Source organism: Conger conger, chromosome 2, assembly GCF_963514075.1.
Source record: "Conger conger chromosome 2, fConCon1.1, whole genome shotgun sequence".
NCBI lineage: Eukaryota > Metazoa > Chordata > Actinopteri > Anguilliformes > Congridae > Conger > Conger conger.
In genome coordinates, this window is record NC_083761.1 from 82,368,951 (window position 1) to 82,391,680 (window position 22,730).

General features: G+C 46.6%; 1 protein-coding gene across 3 annotated transcripts; it reads right to left on the reverse strand.

Moving 5' to 3' along the window:
* Positions 1-3,718: 3,718 nt before the first annotated feature.
* LOC133121967 (somatostatin receptor type 5) lies at positions 3,719-18,700 on the reverse strand. Of its 3 annotated transcripts, none has more exons than XM_061231581.1 (3): positions 18,282-18,700; positions 6,048-7,224; positions 3,719-3,827 (listed from the first exon to the last, which is right to left on the reverse strand). In XM_061231581.1, exons 2-3 carry the CDS (start codon positions 7,140-7,142, stop codon positions 3,744-3,746), a joined length of 1,179 nt encoding a protein of 392 aa, XP_061087565.1. In that variant the 5' UTR covers positions 7,143-7,224; positions 18,282-18,700; the 3' UTR covers positions 3,719-3,743. The 3 variants fall into 3 exon arrangements, with proteins under 3 accessions (XP_061087565.1, XP_061087563.1, XP_061087564.1); XM_061231579.1 differs by having other exon boundaries at positions 6,048-7,228; XM_061231580.1 differs by lacking the exon at positions 18,282-18,700 and adding an exon at positions 18,058-18,178 and having other exon boundaries at positions 6,048-7,228.
* Positions 18,701-22,730: the final 4,030 nt, after the last annotated feature.

Here is a 22,730-nt window from a genome sequence, read left to right on the forward strand (position 1 = left end):
TTTCCACTTCAGGGATAGAAGAGGGTGTGTGTGTGTGTGCGCAGGTGTGCATTTCTGTCTGGGTAATCGATTAACACTGAGACACTGAAGAGGGGCTGGTCGGGGGGGTGGGGGGTGGGGGGTGGGATTTTGGGGGGGTGTTGTGATCTCTAGGGGGTTAGAAGAGGTAACTTCCTAGTCCAACTCATGACTACTTTTGACATTTTTTAAGAGCAGAGTTAGTTACTTTTTTCAAGAGCCACACAAAGGGAAGGAGGAAGTCGGTGGAATATATGGTTCCAATCTTGACTGTCCCCACAATCCTGTTACGCTCTCTTTTGAGACCAGAGTGAAACATGGCCGCTGGTTTTTTTACCTGGTGGTATGGGTGTCGGGTCACAAGGAGGAAAGGTTTTTTTTGTTTTTTTATTTACTTGACAATTTTATTCAAACGAAAGCATACAATGCAACATTTTGACCACAAAAAGGCCACAGAAATATGTCACCACCTTGGAATGTTTTTGCAATACTTGCAGATCAAGCAGAACTACCACGGCTGGAACACAGAATAATCAGAAGAACACAGAGGTGGGGTGATGGTCGGTCTCTCTGCGCGGTGATCTGAGTGTGAGGAGCCATGGGCTGCACTTCCAGGTTTACTTCACAAAAAAACACAACAACGAAACACCGTGGCCCGCATATCCTCCTAAAACCAGGCAATTCATTTCTGACCCCTATGATTGACATCTTAATCTCCAGAACCGTCTGTTCTAATACACTGAGACCTATGTTACGAGGAACATTCAATAAAAATGACAAAAAATAATGTTTTGGAAAATATTCGTTTTTTTCGTCATCCAAGAGGCTTGTATTATGTCCAAAAAAAAAACCCTAAATACTTAAATGTTTTTCTGCCAGGTCTCAGAAGGTTATAGTGCCCTTGAAAAAAAAAAAACACATACACAGTTACATTTCTAAAAGCCTTTAAAAAAAAACAAAAAAAAAAAACAACATTCAGCAAGTGAGGAATGTGCGAAAACCTTCACCTGAAGTAAAGAGGACTTGCCTGCTGTTCAGGCTGCAACATTTCAGCCGTTACACGGCCCAAAGGGGTTCTGACGGGGTACCGTTGGGCTGAGCAGAAGCAGGAGGGAGGGGGAGAGGACCGGTCTCAGGACGGAGGTTTTCAGCATGCAGCAGGTTCAGTCCGGTGGTCTTTGAACAGTTCTCTGCGGAATGTGGTGATGTCACAGCATGCGCTGTTGGGTTCCGGAGACGGCTGTCACTCAAACGCGCGGGTACAGAATAGAAAGCTGGAACGCAGAGGACACGGAATGAGTCATTTGGGGATCGTCGTTTGTCATGTTTTCCCCCCCTGTGGGAACTGGTTTTCCCAGCGCAATGGCTGTCCGTGATCTCCCAGCCCAGCTCCCCCATGTCAGTGCTCTCCGTGGTGAAGGCAGAATGGTGGGGCAGTCTGTAGCCTAGTGGCTAAGGTGTTTGACTGGGGCCTGGACGGTTGGTGGTTCCAGCCAAGGCGGCCGCTGGGTCATCGAGCAAGGCCCTTCACCCCACATTGCTCCAAGGGAGGATTGGCCCCTGCTTAGTCAAATCAACTGTAAGTTCCTTTGGATACAAATGTCAGCTAAATAACTGTAAGGTAACATAGAGGACTGAGCGGCAGAACATAATCGACAGGATTCAAAATCACATTTTTAACAGACTCCTACAGCATGCCAACGTTGACCTTGCCTTCTGTGTAGACCGGCTATACCTGGCCAAGCCAGAACCAATTCCTATTTGGACAGGGTGTTTGCCAACAGGAGGCTGTAAAATATTTTCTGGGGTCAGCTACGCCCGTGCAGAACATGACCCTCATATCAGAGTCCAAACAAGCCCAGCACATACACTGCCTGCTTTGTGCCGCAGTTCTGAGAGTCTGACAGAGAGAGAGAGAGAGAGCGAGAGAGAGAGAGGAGGGGAGGGGAGGTTGGAGGCAGGGAAACCCAGATCAGCCATAACGTTTCTCGGAAGAAATGTTATGGCTGATCTCAAAATCCTTGACTGAAAATCAAATAAACACCAAAAAACGATCATTGACAGACTACCTTTGTTCTGAAAACAGTAGCACTTGCAACAGCTAGTTTATACATACATGACCCATAGAGGAACGAGTGTATCCTGAAAACAACAGGACAGGTGGATGTTGGTAAGTTGGAGACCGCGTGAATTATGTCAGTATCGTTACACTTTCACTTGACTGCGAAGATTGAAGTGAAGCAGTGAAGTGACTGAGGTGACGCAGCGCGCTGGATTTTCCAGCCCCTGATTGGGAGCAATTGAGTAAATAAACCGAAATGAGAAGGCACTTTCTCACGGAATGGTTTTTGGTGGCGCACTTGAATTCGTTGTGTCGACTCGTTGGGGAAACTGAACAGTTTCGACAGATTTGTGTTGAAGCAACAGGGAGGACTAAACCGTAGACGCCTCAGTAAAGCTTTAATGGACGTTTGCATCTCAGACATCGCAGAGAAATGCCAACCTGTGTGGTTGTGTCTACCTAAGGCAGTAATGGGCAACTCCAGTCCTGGAGGGCCGCAGCGTCTGCAGGTTTAACTCCAGTCCTGGAGGGCCACAGTGTCTGCAGGACTAACTCCAGTCCTGGAGGGCCACAGTGTCTGCAGGTTTAACTCCAGTCCTGGAGGGCCACAGTGTCTGCAGGTTTAACTCCAGTCCTGGAGGGCCAGTGTGTATGCAGGATTAACTCCAGTCCTGGAGGGTTGGTGTGTATGCAGGATTAACTCCAGTCCTGGAGGGTTGGTGTGTATGCAGGATTAACTCCAGTCCTGGAGGGTTGGTGTGTATGCAGGTTTAACTCCAGTCCTGGAGGGTTGGTGTGTATGCAGGATTTTGCTGCCCCCAGTTACTCTGGCTCAATCAGCTAATTAGCCGTAGGCACCATGAACGATTCACTCGTAAAATAGACCACAATAAAATTCTACAAGACAAGAACATTTATCAGCTGCTGTTTATAACACAGAATATGCCTAAAAATGACAGATCATGTAAATGATTGGGCTAATGAAACAATTAAGAGCAGAAGTTTGTCGGAAATCCAGAAACAGATAAGGCCCGCCTTGCCCATCCCTGATCTGTGGGTATGCTGTATATTTACACTGATTTTACCTTTATTCTCTTTTTTTTCTCTTAGGTTTTCAAATACATTCTAATCCCGCCCCGCAGATAAATCTCACTCGTCCACGACAGGAATTTTTTTCGTCTCTCTTCAGGAGTGTCTGCGTGTGCCGTCCTCACTCCCCCAAGACGACCCGGAGCAAAGCGCACAGGAGAGGCAGGAAGTGGTCGGTGCGGCCGCAGCGTTCCCACTTCCTGTTCCGACTGTTTGTAGGAGGGGGGGGGGGGGGTCAGAGGTCAGAGGTCAGAGGTCAGAGGTCAGAGTTGAGAGGTGACGGGAGAGCGGCGGACGGCAGGTCGGCGGGGTGAGACTGCGTTGCTGGGACGTGGGGTGCTACCTTTGGCGTGCAGTGACAGAGAGAGAGACGGAGAGAGAGAGGGAGAGAGAGGGAGAGGGAGAGAGAGAGGGGGAGGGAGACGGAGAGGGAGGGAGAGAGGGGAAGGGAGAGGGAGAGAGAGGGAGAGAGAGGGAGAGGGAGGGAAAAGGAGAGAGAGAGGGGGAGGGAGGGAGAGAGGGAGAGGGAGAGAGAGGGAGAGAGCGAGAGAGAGAAACAGAGAGAGGGCAGTGTTTATAGCGTGGATTGGTCGATCACAGCGGGGCCTGGTGACTGAAGCTCCTCCTTGGAGGCGCCGCAGGGCTCCAGCTGGATGCCCTGCAACAACAGACAGCAGCCTTACAGTCCCACAGGTCAGTGCATTCACAGACATTCAGCTGATGCTTTCATCCAAAGCCACTCACTGTTGATTAGACCAGCGCTCTCCAACCCTGGCCCTGGGAAGCTACAGGGTCTGGCTGGTTGTTGGTTTTTTGACCATACAGTCAGCACCCTGTTGAGGCCCAGGTAACCGGGTGAGGTGAGTTAACTGTGTGCTAATCAACTGCTCTAATTGATTAATTACGCATAGAGTGACAACAAAAAACAGCACATCCTGTAGCTCTCCAGGATCAGGGTTTGAGACCACCGGATTAGACTAAGCAGGAGACAATCCTCCCCTGGAGCAATGCAGGGTTAAGGGCCTTGCTCAAGGGCCCAGCCCAGCTGTGTGGATCTTACTGTGGCTACACCGGGGCTTGAACCACAAACCTCCCGGGTTCCAGTTGTGCACCTTAGCCGCTAGGCTACATGCTGCCCCGCTGTGCAGCGTGACACCCCCCTGAGCCTGCCCTCAGCGGTCATCTTTCCCGCAGAATATTCTGTGCCTCGTCTTAACGACCTTCGTCGCTGGGAGGGCGTGAAGCAGGTGTGATTTGGGGGTCCTTGTTCGGTCCCTTACCCACCTGTATTCTCACTCGGTGTGTCTGACGAGGTGAAAACAAGGTCGAAATGTCGCTACTCGAATCAGACCATCACATTTGGGAGCAGTGAAGTCAGTGCGCAGTGCGTGGTTTACTTGTAGATGTGCAGACCCTGCTGAAAAAAAAACTGCTCAAGCTATGTTTTGAAACAACTGGTCGCTGGTTGACCAGCTCATACCCAGCTAGACCAGCTTCATGACCAGGTTGACCAGCTCAATTTTCAAACCGGTCATGCTGGCGTAGTTGGATATCACAGCAGGGTACACTACTGTTTTTACACTAATATTGTTTCCAGTGTGTTTGTTCATGCCTAGATGTCTACAATATTGGGTGGAGCACACGGCATTCAGAGTGGGTTAAATGACAGCTTTCGCTCCAAACGCATTCTTAGTTGCAAAGCAATTATCAGCACAAAGGCATGTGGAGTGTGCATATGTGGAGAGATTCACACAGACACACACACACACACACACACACAGCAGACCCAACAAAAGGCATTCCGGCAGCAGTCGCTGTCACAATCGCACCCTTACACGGACACAAGCGAATCTTGAAACACGCGCAGCACAAGGTCACCGATGGTGACTATTATCACACATTCTGTACAACAACCCGATTCTCAGCCTTCTCCAGCACGCTTAACAATGGACACTGTTGGCCCAACCACGCAAGTCAAGATATTCACATTTCATGCGTATTTTTGAAAATTCATTATTTCGGGGCACGAGTCGTGACCGCGGACAATACTAAAGGGAAAAGACGACGGAGCAGTAGCAGTGGGCTCCTGATACCACTCAAAACGTCCCGTGGATACGAGGATAAGGGGATCGCGCGGAGATCTGTGCTATCGCTGCGTACGGCTCACGAGCAGTTACAGCCTCCGTAAGGGTAACAACACAGAACAGATCCTTTGGACTGCTGGGATCATATGACTCGGTGCAATACAGGCTGCCTGTAGCGTAGTGGTTAAGGTAAATGACTGGGACACGCAAGGTCGGTGGTTCTAATCCCGGTGTAGCCGCAGTAAGATCCTTTGAGCAAGGCCCTTAACCCTGCATTGCTCCGGGGGAGGATTGGCTACTGCTTAGTCTAATCATCTGTATGTCGCTCTGGATAAGAGCATCTGCCAAAATGCCACAAATGTAATGTAATGTAAAATGTTCAGTCAATACACTGCAGTAATGGAATTTTAGTCTCATATTTAGACTTAATTCTATTTTATTTTATTTTTTGCTAAATAAGGCTAAATATTGCCAATGGGTTTAAACAGTTTGACTCATTTCAAGATTTCCCAATAGGGTAAGAAAATGGTTTTTTTTCCAAGTAAACAGTAATTTAAAACAAGCTTCATATTTTCTCCACAAGAGAGAAAAATAAGATTTGAAGTCTCATTACAAGACTAAAACCCTTAAGACAGACACTTCACAGAGTATTCTGTATAATCAGCAGCCAAGACTCTCACAACAAAAGCACTCGTTCTTCAGCAGAAACATCACGTCAACGCATCATCACCCGAGGATTTTACCGCGGCCGATTTCCGGCCGCGTCCGCCCGGCGGACAATTCCACCGCCGTACCTGGCTGTTCTGCACGGGCCCGTTGAAGTCGTGGTTCCTCGGGGAGAGGAAGGTGTCGTGCGTGGTGGTCTTCTCGGTGCGCGGCTGGCTGGGGTCGCCGTCCTCCACGCCGTTGGCCTTGTGGATGCACAGCACCTTCCGGAAGCTCTGCTTGAAGTTGTCGGACAGGAAGCCGTACAGGAGCGGGTTGGCGCAGCTGTTGACGTAGGACAGGATGACGGCGAAGAAGTAGACCCCGGCCATCAGGCTGTTCTCGGGCAGGATGAAGACCAGGTTCACCATGTTGATGATGAAGAAGGGCAGCCAGCACAGGACGAAGACCACCACGATGATCACCACCATGCGCGTCACCTTGCGCTCCGACTTGCGCCGCTTGGTGAAGCCCGCCCGCACGCCCGCCGACTTCACCCGCACCACGATGAGCAGGTAGCACAGGCAGATGACCAGCAGCGGGCCGAAGAAGCCCAGGATGGCCGTGTAGAGGATGAAGGCGGTGGACCAGACGGCCTTGGGCTCCGGCCAGTTCATGTTGCAGGTGTTGAACTGGTCCTGCACGTCGGAGAAGACGATCACCGGCAGCACCACCACGAAGGAGAGCGACCACACCGTGGCGTTGATCGCCTTGGCGACGCGGGGCCGCCGCCATTTCGTGCTCTTGATGGGGTGCACCACGGCCAGGTAGCGGTCGATGCTCATGACAGTCAGGCAGAAGATGGAGGTGAACTGGTTGATGGAGTCGGCGGTCATGACCACGCGGCAGAGGAAGGAGCCGAAGGGCCAGTAGGAGAGCACGTTCTGCGTGGTGAGGAAGGGCAGGCCCAGGATGTACAGCTCGTCGGCCACCGCCAGGTTGAGGATGTAGATGTTGGTGACGGTCTTCATCTTGGCGTAGCGCAGGACCACGTAGATGGCCAGCGTGTTGCCCGTCAGGCCGATGATGAAGACGGTGAGGGAGATGACCGCCGTCACCATGGTGCTCTCCCCCTGGAAGGGCATGCTCTGCCCGGTCACGTTCACCGAGCCGTTGGGCGGCACGGCGGAGCGGTTGAGCTCGCTGGGGAAGGGCGCCCAGTCCAGCCGCTCCAGGGGCTCCATGATCTCACCGGCGCGGCTCGGACGAAGGAGGAAGAGGAGGAGGAGGAGGAGGAGGAGGGGTCCTGCAGCTTCTCAGTCACAGCTGTCTGCAGCAACAACAACAACAACAAGAACGACAACAACAACAGCAAAAACATTTGTAATAAACTGTCTGGAAAAGGCAAAATGATAAACATGTTTATTCATTTTCCACCAGTTAATCACATTTGTAATCAATCTCTCCAAATGACACTGCTGTACTGTGCATGCAGTATTATCTCACTCAAACACCCACACACACACATACACACACACACACACACACACACACACACACACACACAAGTACGCACACACACACACACACACACACACACACACATACACACACACACACACACACACACACACACACACACACACACACACATACACACACACACATACACACACACACACACACACACACACACACACACACTGGTACACGGGGTGACTCTGAGACTGAAGAACACACCCCATGACTGCCTGACCCGTTCTGAAGACTTCACGAAGAGTGTTCTCCTCCAAGGAGTTGCTTTCACACGCACACCAAAACACTGACCATGTACAAATCTGGGTTTCCTGTTGGTGAACTAGCCATGAGCTGTCGTGCTCTGTAGGCTTGTCTGAACTCTGGCATCATGGTAGAGACAAGGCACCTAAGATAGCTTGTTGCAGCCTCCAGGCAAAACAGTACTGGGAAGCTCTGAAATCTGGAATGTCCTGGTATAACAAAGGTCTTTGCCAGTGTTTTTTTTTCCCCCTCTTTTGCTCGGAGGTAGAGGCAATTTATTTTTCCGAACCTCAATAATAGTTCACAGAATAAATAAACAGGCACAAAAATAGCAGCATGAAATCGTTCAAACACAGCTTGTCACATGCAGGTATATTCACACTCACACAGTCCTCCTCAATAAAACACAGCTTGATGAACGTTTATCTCTTTTCTTCCAAAAGCAAAAATTTCCAAAGCTGCAGGACTGGATGGATGGATTTCAGTGTAATTTTCAGACACTACTTTGATGCCATCTCAAACAGACAAAACTGAACAGCCTTTAAGGGGCACACCACTTCGGATTCTGAGTGTAACTCTAATAGCAAATCAAGCATTTATTCATCATATTTCTAGAAGGTCCTCACTGTTATTACTGTCATGCTTATTTTAGTATTTCTGATTATTGTTGTTTTTGTTATTGTTGTTCAGCATTATTGTGGATCTATTTCATTTAGAATTATAATGTTTAATTTGACATTATTGGCTCTGTCAATTTTGCTTATTCAAATATTCTCCAATAAACTTGGTAGCATAACTGAAGCAAAATAATTCCTTTTCATCAAGCATACCTTAACCCCTTATGTATCGCCCCTTTTCTTCACACCAGCTTAAAAACGGCATACCCAAAATAAAATGGTTACTATTGTTGAACCCTTTTGACAACAGGCATAATCCTGGTCTCTTCTGAAAAGTAACCCTTTGGGGTTTGTATTCCAAACAGACCACATGTAAAAACTGTGGGGTGACATTGGCTCAGGCGGTAAGAGCAGTCGTCTGGCAGTCGGAGGGTTTGCCGGTTTGATCCCCTGCCCTGGGCGTGTCGAAGTGTCCCTGAGCAAGACACCTAACCCCCTAAATGCTCCTGACGAGCTGGTCGGTGCCTTGCATAGCAGCCTATTGCCATGTGTATGTATGTGTGTGGTGTGTGTGAATGAGAAGCATCAGCTTTGGATAAAGGATAGATAGATAGATAGATAAATACTTTATTCATCCCGAGGGAAATTTTAGGCATTCAGTAGCTTATACATACACATATATACACACATATCTCACACACATAAAGATCAAAGATCATAAAGGCACTATATAAATGCGGGCGATTCACCATTTATGGCCGGTTTTGGGCGCCGGGTTGTTTTGATGCAGCGACGGCCCGTGTCAGCTCACGTGGGCTCGCTCCGGCACGCGTGCTCCCCGAAAGCGCTCTCCAGCTACCCACCACCCCCACCCCCACCCCACCACGCCCCCCGTCGCGTTGCTCCGCGGCTCACAGTCTGAGCAGGAGGAGGACAGCAGGTGTCCCATCTGCCAGCGGCCTCCTCAGGCAGCGAGGGAAAGGCACCGGGGGACTGGAGCCGCTGCGCGAGGAGGCCGCTGAGACCGATTACAGAGAATTAACACGGGCGCGTTAGCACAGAGCGGGGAGCAGGTCCTCCTGTGCGCCGGTGATGTTGCAATTAAGCAGTTACGAATTGGGCTATTTGACGGCTAATTGAGCAGGATTTCAGTTCATACTGATGTGTGGGCGGAGGCTGTCCCTGCAGGGACGGCTAAGCAGACGCACCCCAACCCCCCGCCCCATACCATCACCCCAATCCATCACCCCATACCATCACCCCATACCATCACCCCAACCATCACCCCATACCATCACCCCAACCATCACCCCAATCCCCCACCCCATACCATCACCCCAACCATCACCCCAACCCTCACCCCATACCATCACCCCAACCATCACCCCAACCATCACCCCAACCCATCACCCCATACCATCACCCCAACCATCACCCCAATCCCTCACCCCATACCATCACCCCATACCATCACCCCAACCCATCACCCCATACCATCACCCCAACCATCACCCCAATCCCTCACCCCATACCATCACCCCATACCATCACCCCATACCATCACCCCAATCCCCCACCCCATACCATCACCCCAACCCCCGCACCATACCATCACCCCATACCATCACCCCAATCCCCCACCCCAACCCCCCGCCCCATACCATCACCCCATACCATCACCCCATACCATCACCCCAACCATCACCCCAACCATCACCCCAACCATCACCCCAACCCCCCGCCCCATACCATCACCCCATACCATCACATGCACATACACACACATAGTACAAAATATACAAACACACACACACACATGCATCACTTGCAGGGCATGATTGACTTTCCCAAAGTAGTTTTGTTGCAAAAAAAAGAGCTTTAATTTCCACTCCACCTTTTTGATTCCGTGAAGTACAGTTAAACGGATTCTGAAATGTATCCTTATTCTTCTACTTGACACACACACACACACACACGGCTTTAACATTGTATGAAAAGCATCACAACTGAAGCATCTCTTCCTGGGCTAAGAGAGGCCATATGTGCAGGGGTTTAAACCAGAGGGCTTCAATGTGTGCTGAAACCCGCCAGACATGCCTCAAAGCTGTTTAAAGAACACTGGCAACAAGCCGAACGCACTTGATTTTGGAGAGAATCTAATTTGACATCTCAAAGCTATTTGGGGAAAAGAGACAATGAAAAACAATCAACTTTATTTTGAACATAACCTAAGACGCTAATTTGTCTGTCAACAAAAGAACAGCAACAAAGCGAGTTTGTCACATAATATGCATTGCTAATCAGAAGAAGATGTTAACCGCGCATCAAGCAGGAAAGAGTTCTTTGCTCCCATTTGCCAAATTACTGAGTCAGAAATTGATTGACTCATTGCTCATAATCTTGTCTATTAATATGCAGACATGTTTTCTTTTAGTTCTACAGCCTTTGTACATTTACAGACATAAGATAAAAGACAACACTGAACATATTAAATATTAATTCTGCTTTTTCAGTACAGATTTAATCGATAGTAGCCAGTTATATTGTCTGACTCTGACATTTTTATCCACTTATAATTCACAGATTTAAAAACCCACACATTTATTTTTTAAAATAATTTCAGGCACTTCAGCAGACTCTTACCCAGAGAGACGAACAGTGTTTGCATTTAAATGGTAAAAAATGGTAAATAGCTGGCATTTATATAGCGCTTTTATCCAAAGCGTGGTACAAATGATGCTTCTCATTCACCCATTCATACACACACTCACACACACCAACGGCGACTGGCTGCCATGCAAGGCACCAACCAGCTCGTCAGGAGCATTTAGGGGTCAGGCGTCTTGCTCAGGGACACTTTGGGATCGAACTGGCAACCCTCCGACTGCCAGATGACTGCTTTTACCACTGAGCCTATGTCGCCCCATAGAATTACAGTCCACTCTTACACCAGGACGTTCACTGAAGACGTTCGGGCAAAGCAGCTCAGCACGACAGCAGGACTCTGGAACAGTTCCTACACAGTCAGCCGCTGTGCTACAATACCACATCTCTGCCACTGTTAGAGACAGTTAGGGCCGCCACACGACTGGGACCTCATGTACCACTTGGTGGCTCAAGCCCCGGTGTAGCCACAATAATATCCGCACAGCCGTTGGGCCCTTGAGCAAGAACCTTAACCCTGCACTGCTCCAGTGGAGGATTGTCTCCTGCTTAGTCTCATCAACTGTAAGTCCGTCCGTCCGTCCATTATCCTAACCCGCTTATCCTGAACAGGGTCGCAGGGGGGCTGGAGCCTATCCCAGCATACATTGGGCGAAAGGCAGGAATACACCCTGGACAGGTCGCCAGTCCATCGCAGGGCACACAAACCATTCACTCACACACTCATACCTACGGCCAATTTAGATTCTCCAATCAGCCTAACCTGCATGTCTTTGGACTGTGGAGGAAACCGGAGTACCTGGAGGAAACCCACGCAGACACAGGGGAGAACATGCAAGCTCCACACAGAGAGGCCCCGGCCGACCGGGATCCGAATCCAGGACCTGCTTGCTGTGAGGCGGCAATGCTACCCACTGCACCATCCGTGTCGCCAAGAAGACAAACATAAAACTCAAAATGCCACATTACTATGTAAAATTAGCATAAACTTGATTTGTGCAAAAGGGAGGAGTACGATGAATACCTTCAGTCAGCATTGCAAGGTAGCCAATACCTCTACTATCCTGACTCCAGTATATTACCACCACTTAGCTGAGGCTCTTATCCACTGTGACTTGCACAACATGAAGCATTTTTGCAAATGGGCATAATCTATTTAATATTTGAGTTAAACACAAGACCTTTCTGCAAATTTTAAAGCAAGATTGCTTTTTATTTAAAAAACGTAATTTGAAGAAATGTGTCATGTTTAATATTGGAGCATTTAGAGGTCAGGTTCGCCTCTGTTCACTTAGGTATTCATTGTGAAAGGCTTTCAGACCAGGGGTACCAAGATATTTGCACATTACTGTATTTAATCAGCTAATCATGTGACAGCAATTAAATACATAAAAACATGCAGACATGGTCAAGAGGTTCAGCTGTTTTTCAGACCAGAATGGGGAAGGAATGTGATCTAAGTTACCTCGACTGTAAGTCACTCGAGATAAAAGCATCATTTAGCTTGTGCCCCCTCGAAACTCCAGATAAGCACGGCGTTGTCTGAATACGGAATATTGGTGAGCCGGGGGTTTATCTTACTGCTCAGACACGACAGGATAAATGACATCACTACTGCCACCCATCTGTCTGGGGCAGCGGTCTCAAACTCCAGTCTTGGGGCACCGTATTATCTAATGCCGAGGGGGTGATATCAGCCCGCAAGGTGAGAGCGGTTTTCTGGCGTTTGGAAAGGTTGGCGGTTCGATACCTCCACCTGGGCGTGTCGAGGTGTCCCTGAGCGAGACACCCAGCCCCTCAATCGCCCGTCTCAGGCCGTTACCTCCTTACCTTGCATGGGCTGCCGGTCGCAATCGGCGTGTGAGTGCGTGCGTGCGTGCGTGTGTGTGTGTGTGTGTGTGAACGGGGGGAAAGAGAGGCATAAGTTGTAAAAGCGCTTCGGATAAAAGCTCCGTAAAAAATGCCATCCATTTACTGCAGCCTCTGGGTGGTCTGATTTCCCTTTAATCCGCAGCCAATTTAGGGCTTGGAAGAAAGGGGTGATAACAAGCTATAAACAACATCCCATCGCCCTGTCACTCAATCCATGTGCTCTTGTTCATAACAGTACAGTACATAAATGCTGCCAGTCAATCAGCGAGCAGTTCCAGTTTCCTAAGACGTCATCCCCAGAATGTAAAATCAAATAGACAGAGCGAGTGCCCATTAATTCTCCTCTCTCCTCCCCCGGTCCATGCCCACGCTCCAAGAGCTACAGATTCACCCCCCCCCCCCCTCCCCCTCCGCTCCGCTCCGAATTGCAGACACTACATCCATCCATGAGGACTTTCTAGATCACCTGCTTGTTTAATACCTCAACTGTTACCATCTCAACCTACAGACCAGTGGAGGATGGGTATCCCCCTATAGCCGGGTTCCTCTCGAGATTTTCGCCACTGTTTGAGGGTTTTTCCTCCGAATAGGGAGTTGTTTACCTCATATGCTATTCGGGGGTTCAGGGCTGGCATTTCCAATTTCTTCTTCCCTTCTGTTTCTCTGTGAAGTGACTTTGGGACAGTCGGCTATGAGAAGCACTATACAAATAAAATTGAATCGAATTGAATTTTGTCCACAAGACACAAGATAAAATAACTCCCAGTCGACACCCAACCAAACCGCGGGGCACGCTATCAACTGCTGCCAATCGAATCAGCCGTCTGTGTGTGCTGCAAAGAAATACAATGCAAAGGGAAAATGCGCAACGGATGTGCATTATAATTTATCCACAGAAATGTACAGTATGGGACAGACATCGTGAAATCACGGTCCTTCAGGGCTGAGAACTGCTGGTTTTCCAGCCTCCCTTTACCTGGGAGTCAGGTGTGTTCACCCTCCCTTTACCTGGGAGTCAGGTGTGTTCACAATCCCTTTACCTGGGAGTCAGGTGTGTCCACCCTCCCTTTACCTGGGAGTCAGGTGTGTCCACCCACCCTTTACCTGGGAGTCAGGTGTGTCCACCCTCCCTTTACCTGGGAGTCAGGTGTGACTGCCCTCCCTTTACCTGGGAGTCAGGTGTGACCGCCCTCCCTTTACCTGGGAGTCAGGTGTGACTGCCCTCCCTTTACCTGGGAGTCAGGTGTGTTCACCCTCCCTTTACCTGGGAGTCAGGTGTGTTCACCCTCCCTTTACCTGGGAGTCAGGTGTGTTCACCCTCCCTTTACCTGGGAGTCAGGTGTGAAGCCAGTCTGGCCAATCAGTGGTACTAATTGTTCAGCTCATCACCTGGGAGAAAATACAACCAGGGACAAATTTGATGAGTATAGGAGAAACAGAAGTACACGTGCCTGACTGTAATTAATGATCACTACAGCCACATCACAAAAGCACTAAAAGTGCTAATTAAGTACAAATTCTGAATATGTACAGATGACATCCACAAAAAGCCCCAAGAAGACAAACATAAAACTCAAAATGCCACATTACTATGTAAAATTAGCATAAACTTGATTTGTGCAAAAGGGAGGAGTACGATGAATACCTTCAGTCAGCATTGCAAGGTAGCCAATACCTCTACTATCCTGACTCCAGTATATTACCACCACTTAGCTGAGGCTCTTATCCACTGTGACTTGCACAACATGAAGCATTTTTGCAAATGGGCATAATCTATTTAATATTTGAGTTAAACACAAGACCTTTCTGCAAATTTTAAAGCAAGATTGCTTTTTATTTAAAAAACGTAATTTGAAGAAATGTGTCATGTTTAATATTGGAGCATTTAGAGGTCAGGTTCGCCTCTGTTCACTTAGGTATTCATTGTGAAAGGCTTTCAGACCAGGGGTACCAAGATATTTGCACATTACTGTATTTAATCAGCTAATCATGTGACAGCAATTAAATACATAAAAACATGCAGACATGGTCAAGAGGTTCAGCTGTTTTTCAGACCAGAATGGGGAAGGAATGTGATCTAAGTTACTTTTTCTGTGAAATGATTGTTAGTGCCAGACAGGGTGGTTTAAATATCTCCAAAACTTCTGTTCTCAATAATATTGGGTCATTCTCTGACTGAGCTCTCCTGCTGCAAGACTTAGACTTGGAGGGAGTGTACAGAACCTCATTTTTAGCTACATTCTTAGAAAAAAAAACCGGTTCTCAAAGGGCTTATAGGGGAACCCATTTTAGTTATTTATGGAACTTTATATCATGGTAGGTATGACATTTATAAAAGCTCCCAGATTGAACCATTATGCCTGACAAAGAACCCTTGGACTAAATAGGGTTCCTCTATGGAGACACGGAGGAAGCTTTTATAACCTGTTCCACTGAGAGCGTAAGTTGAGCTGAAGAAATTGGAAATCCTTCTGCCAATCTGAGATGTGAAGAGACCTGAGAGTCAGATGGAGGGAAAATGGGACAATTTGTTTGTCATGAATATAAAAATATATATATTAAAAAAACCCATTGATGGAGACGACAGACCCAAGAGATTGTGTATTAATAGAAAGTACGGAGCATTGGGGGTCAGCTGCAGAATGGTCCTTGGCGGGGGGGAAAGCCGCCCACCACCCCAGGAAATACTAAAGGAACCTTTCTTTTCTATTTAAGTGTCAAAGCATCAAGCAGGAAACTTGCATGCCACTAAAGATTCAAGAGAAGCCTATTGGGGGAAAAAGGTTTTAAAGAAGCCCAAGCTAGCAAGAGAATATTATATTGTCAGTTTGGCTACACTTTTCTACCTGATATTCCGTAGAGAAAGCCTGTATACCTGAGGGAATTGGCTTAGCATGGAAAATGCCCTGGATGAAGAGCAGCTATAAAGAAAAATTAAGCTTGTGCCAGGGTGGTTCTTGCCTTAGACCAGGGGGTGCACAACTCCAGTCCAGGGGGGAGGGCTGATCTGCGAGCTGGTTTTTGTTTCAACCAATTACCTTAATTTATTTAACTCTGCAAATGATGCTGGTTCACTGGTGTACTTGAGCAGAGTGAAATCTTAAGGATACATTTGCGGTCTGCAGCTGTAGTTGGTGCATACAAATGTCTGATCAAGACATTATTTAGCTAATTAAATAACTAAGAGGAGAAGTTGGCACAAACTCCTGAAGTGGATCGGCCCTTGCTGTGCACCCCTGCCTTAGACCACAGATCTAATACTAGGTAGCCCACATTGATAACCATCATATCCTGCGCTATGAGTGAACGGTAGATATTCAGGGCTTTTTTTTAATTTAGAACAATCTACAAGTGGACTGTCGGCATTCAGCACAACTTGTTTGTCACTGTTAAATGCACTGTTTTTCCAGATCATTCATCCATGCAATAGTCTACACAATGCAGACATTAACTTTCATTGATGAAAATGCCGTTAAGTACGTTGCTAATTCTGTCTCTATAATACCTCTATAATTAATGTATTTGTTTGATGGTTGGCCTCAAAACCAATGTCCACAAATATATTCTCCTGTAGTTGCGTCGTTATCCATGCTTCCAATTGAATCACAAAATGGCCACGCATTACGAGATATTCTTGGAAACATCAATTGGGTAATTTACAATTATTTCAGTTTTTAATGAAAAATTGTAGAAATGTGTTTTACTTTAGAAAATAGACGAAGAACCGCTGTCAGAAGTAGCATACTAATCAGAAGTGGGGTTTAGGTCAAGCGCAACTAGTAAAGACGTACCTGTGGATCTACCTCAACAACATACTGTGGAAATACTGGGAACTCACATTTTCAACCTGCGATCAAAAAATCCTGCGCTTTTCTCCAACCCAGGAATTCCTTCCCGAAGCGCAAGGATGCCAGCGCAGCAGATACTACTGGGCTCGACGCTTATACTTTAACCTCCTGGTACTCAAAGGTGAGAGGTAGGCTATGTCTGTTTTTATTTATTTTCTTTTTTTCTCTTTTCTTTTTTTCAGTGAAGCACGCGCCGATTGATTCCCGGGCAAATGCCCGTCAATGTCCGTCTCTCTCGCGCTTCAGATGTGACTTTCAGATGTGCCCAGGTGCGAACATTAGGTGTTCGTTTTTTATGCTTGTTTGGTTGATCGTGTGTTTCCTCTTGGAAAGCAGTTATGTGCTTATCTCCCGGGAAATTTGCTGAAAGAACTTAAATACAACTTGTGTGGGGGGGGGGGGGGCTACGTTGTAACTGAACACACGTGTGTTCCTTGCTTAACTGCGACAGCAAACGCCATATATCTGAATATTTAAGCAACAGACACGTTGGCTAATCATAGCCTACTTAATTAGCCTACATTCCATTGTTATATGCGCTCCTTCAAAGGCGCTACACGCTATGGTCATACTCGTATTATGCACACTAGGAAAGAAATAAGCCCATTTGATTCCATAGAAGAATCGTATCTAATTCAAAAGGTTATTTGTCCTGCAAAACGGTTATTTGTGTGGGAGCTGTCGCACTTCACACCTATGATAGAGGGTTCGATAAAGGAGCAAAAAAAAAAAGAGGAAAAAGGTTCCTCTATGGAGACAATCCAAATGACGAGAGAGTGTATTATATGGTCGATGAAAGTGATTAAAAGACTATTGTGCTGATATATGTATTTGGCTTAAATACGTACAATCGCCGTCCCCTTTTGACGTTTTCCACGGCGCACTGAAACTGGACTAGTTCCTTCCCAGTTACGCAGAGCTAGGATACCGCTCGGCTTCCACATCTCAACAGGTTCAAAGACTCGCCTTTAAATACAGCGTTAACTGTATTTATCTGCCGGACATTCCGTTGACACGCGTGTTAGTTTATGAACATGTATACTTAAATGGTTAAACTATCAGTGACACGCAATGAAATGCGGTGTGACTATATCAGCTGCGTGTTTCCTCATCAGGCTCACCTTTGGTGATTGATGTTTTCGATTTCCTGTATTTACTAAGATGCATGTAAAAATAGACAAAGACATCACTGTGAAAATACATGCGGAAACAATAAGACAGTATATGCGCTACTCATGGTCCAGAAAGGACGGGAATTCAAGATTGTTTTAAACTAAGATAAACGGTAGCTACTCAAAGTAACAATAACAAATTGATCCCGAAGGCAAATTATTATTATTTATCCTGGAAACGCTATAAAAGACCTGTCATTGACTTACCTTTTTTTCTCCAGCGGAAAAAACAAAACAAAAATTACCAAATAAAATAAGACGCTGGTGAAAATTTGTTCTCTTTTTCTGAATATACTCAGAACAACTTAAACACTAGCAGAGCTTTATTGGAAAGACTGCCAAAATAGTTCCGCTAAGCCTGAAATTATTTTAATTGTTGCCAACATGTCTTAAGCTGCCTACGTGTTGACATAACGGCTGGAGAAACGGACCTCGCTTTGCTGTCCATGGTTACTCCGCGCGCTGTCACCCCGCAGTGTTGCGACGTCACCCTCAGAACTTTCCTTCAAGGTTGTTTGCCGTCCTGTCCAGGTGTTCAGTGCTTCGGGTCCAGATTAAGTGCCGGTTCGGTGAGAGAAGGAGTTGGGCAAGCCAAACAATCCGTCCGGTGGGGATCCATCACTACTACCGATCTCTTGACATAAAATCCAAAGAATTGTTCACAAATTCGCAGTGCACAGTTGTGTGTTAAAAATGTTTTGCCACTGGTTGGCTGGTATCTTCATGACATTATTTATAACGTTTAAACACAGTCAACAAATATGCAGTTCTTGCTATTTTCTGTTTCTGTTTGAATCACTGTCATTCACTCGCTGCTAAGTCAAGCAATGTGAAGTTTCCGCCTGTGCGTTCTGGCATTCCTAGGCGGTTGGCTGGCCGCTGTGGACTGGGGGGGTGGTGGCAATTGTACTTGTATATAACGCATAAAATGTAATGTGACGTCACTATGTTGCCGAGCAGGGTTTAATTTTTGTCCGCACGAATAGGAGGGCTACCCAATACACCTGCACCGTCCTCGCCTTTGCCAGACGCGTAAGAGCCTATTCAAACTAATTGAGTTATGGTTGTTTCGCTCCCATTGTTTGAGACGTACATTTTCTCATGTAGACACAGAGGGTTCACTCACAGATATGCCTCCGCAGATTTATCGTGAAGGGTGACGATGATTTGTTTCGGACAATTGTATGCACCTACGTATGACCACTTTGCTCGACGCAGTGTGGCACTAGCAGAGTGCCGCAGGGCGCGGTGATCTCTCAAACTGGGGTCACAAGCTGAACAGCACATGTCAACTGGGTCATAAGTGCTATTTAAATCGACGCTATTTAAATCTCTGCTGGTCTTGGGAGATAGGCGTACTCTGCCCGACCATTGAGCATTACACGGCTACGGTCCACTGGCAAAAAAAGGGAGCCTGGCGCACCTGTTTCCGGTCCTTCTGTTCAGGCTCTTCGTTTGGGGTTCCTTTGTAGTGTTTAGTAGTGTTTTGTTCAAAATAATAATAGTGGATTTTAAGAAGGTTTCTCTCTCTCTCTATCTCTCTCGCTCTCTCTCACTATCTCTCTCTATCTCTATCTCTCTCAGTCTCTGAGAAGGTTAAACCTTTTTATCTCAAACATATTTCTTGCTGATCGTCACCCCCTGCAGTTCATAATACCCACTATTGGCCTAATCAGTCCAAAAAATGCCTCTCCTGAACGGAATTACAATCCTGCGGGAATTGGTTATATAAACAAACTGAAACCCACCTGTACAGATGCGCAGAAGCGCGGACACACGGAGAAGTAATGTTCTCTATCGCCCTCTGGTGGTTAAATATTTATCACTTCAAAATGTGCACCGCTGTGGGACACGACAGCTGCTCTCCGAAATACAACGAAAATGTGTGTACGACTTGGACTGGAGCCCTCGATTGTCATTTTACAATTATCTCACGTTCCGTTGGATTTACTGCGGAGGATGTTTTCCCACTTCAGTACTCAGCAAATAGTGATCAATAAGGCTTAACTCAGCTCTCAAGTTAACATGTTTAACCGTGAGGTTAACGTTTAGTGAGGTATTTAACAGACGCTCTTATTCAAAGCGACATGTGCATTTTATTTAATATATTTTCAGTGGGTATTTTTTCCCGAAGCATTCCAGGTTAAATGCCACCTTGTTGAGCAGAAAACTGAATCTACCAACCACTGGAAAAACAAGCCAGCTGGCAAACTGTAACAATACCGCTTAGTTCCACTGCTAAAATAGATCTTCAACCGCTCCCTGTATTCACAGGGTATTGAAATAAATGAAAATAACCAGATGGAAAGAGCGACACGCAAACACGTCCGAGTCACGACGCAGCACACAGAGACCTTGCCAGCGATGATGCGTTTTCCCTTTCACATTTCATAAATATTCTGAATTATCTCACGCACATGCTGAGAATTGCGATCTGAACGACGTCCCGCAGAGTTTTCTCAGAATACTTTCTGCCTGGAGGTAGTGTCGTTCGCATCGATTTCTTTTTTCTTTTTTTCCATTCATCAACACATATAGTACATGTGAAAACGCAACAAGGTACGCCACGCAATCCTTCACAATCTGGCGTACAATGGAACATTTCTAATCTGTTAGAATTTATAATAAACGAAAAAAAAGAAAAAAGAAAAAACACACCAGGGGGCACTGCTATCCACAACCTACATTAAAGGTCTGCCGCGCCGTGTAGCGACTTCACGAAACACTTTCATTAATTGTATTAGAATCAGCTAGAGCCATTATTGGGGTGCATGCTTCTGACCCCAGATGCCAGAGTCCTTCCTGAAGCCTTTCCAGTAACCTGTTGCGATAATACGGGTGTTTGCACCTGCGTTCTCCGTCATGAAAGTCGTCCTGCGATAATAATAATAATAATAATAATAATAATAATAATAATAATAATAATTTGTTGTTCTTTCGCTGACACTTCTATCCAAAGCAACTTACAGCTGATTAGACTAAGCAGGAGACAACTCAGCTCAGCTACTTCGCTAGTAAGCATGGTGAAGTGCAGTGAAAGCGAAGGCTGGTAGCAGGTTATCGCGACAACACTCCCCGAAATTTCTTCACCTGTTACACGGGCACGGTGGTCACAGAACCCATCTGACCCCGGTCGATCTCAATCACGGAGGCCTGTTTGTTATCCCGCAGGACCCAGCGCGGGGGAACTTGAACACATAGCCACGGTGGCAGGAGAGGTTGTTTTCTGTTTAAAACAGGAGAAGAAATGAGCAGCCGCAGTGGAGTAGGGTGAGCAGCACAGCTGGTGCAGAGGAAGGCGCTTCTCTGTCTGATCTTCCTGTGGAGTGGACGGCGGGGAGCGTGGGGGAGACGGGGAAGCTCTCCAGCCCCCCGCACGTTTGTCTGAGAGCCAGGGAAACACCTCAGAGTGTGTGATACGCAGAGACAGACCGGCCTTGGTATCAGACCTTGGAAAAAATATGACAAAAATATGTGGCATAGATTGAACATTGGTATATGAGTGGGAAATGTTTGGAATTTTCTGTCAAACATGAATGGAGTCCAATGGGAAAATAGGCCAATGGGGAATGAAAATATTAATATCACAACAGGGTGCAACCTCATATCCATTGGCAAAATGAGCTGGAAAGCTGGGAAATACAAGTGACCTCAAAAACAGAGCAGATTTCAGATTAGACCGGCAAAGGGCAGCGGAGGACATTAGCGTGATTTCAAAAACGGCGGTGCCAACCGGAACAGAACGGTCGTTCGTTGTCATTTTCCGCATGGCTCTCTAGGTTTGCCATTTTGTCCAAACACTCATTACCATTTGGCACAACAGCGGTATGAAACATAACCCCCCCAAAAAAACATTTTTAACCTTGTTTTGTGTGTCTCCCACAACAGTTTCCGGTGTTTTGGCGGCACAGACGACGCTGCGAACGGAGGCCTGTCCTGCCTGCTGCAGATTGGGTGAGCCGTCTCACACTTGATAGATTTTCATTAAGCCTTAATTAAAAACCCTGTCACTGTGCGCACTCTAAGCCGGAAACAGAAGTGTGTCTGATTAGTGAAACTTTTAAAACGTTTCCTTGGAAGTTTCCTTTTTTTTCGTCGTTCCAAGCGATGCCTTCTCCGTCAGGCTGCGACACGGATGTATTGCTGTTAAACGTACGATAGGTCATTTTGGACTAAAGGTCGAGAGAGGAATAGCAGAAACAAACACCCTCAGACCACAACACTGTTTATCCATCCCCCTCCTCTGTGAATGCTCTGACATTGAATCCCCCCCCCCACACACCATTGGCTGTGGCAATTAGAACCAACTTTCGACCAATGAGCTTGCATTGTTGTACAGCTATACAATGTACAGAGTGCCGGCTCGTCAACTGCTTATTTTGAAACCCGAATTTTAAGGACTGTAAACTCAGGCAGAGGGTGAGTCAACATGTCAGTCAGTTTTCAATTATCGGAAGCGATTTACAATGGTCTTGTAACAGTGTTTGAACACAAAAATCATATCTAGTGTACCTTAGTGTAGCTTATTTTGTTAAAAAAATAAAAAACTATTTTTCACTTGGCAACCATGCCTTCTTCTCATGGACAGATATTTCTAATCAGTCCCACTTCACTGATTTTCATCTAATTTCAGACCAACTGTTCATTTCACTCACTGAACAATTAGTTGATTCTGGGGCTGTCAAGTTTGATTAAATATGTTAATTTACTTGTTTGCATTGGCTGCAAACAATCACAATGTAAAATATGTAAATGTCACGATTGTCTCTTTTCTTTTTTGGGGTTAAAACATCCATAATTATTCGTTTTAAAATAGAATATTTGCACAAGCTTTCATATAACTGTTTACGTGTTGTGAAAACTACTCTGCCTGTGGTTTG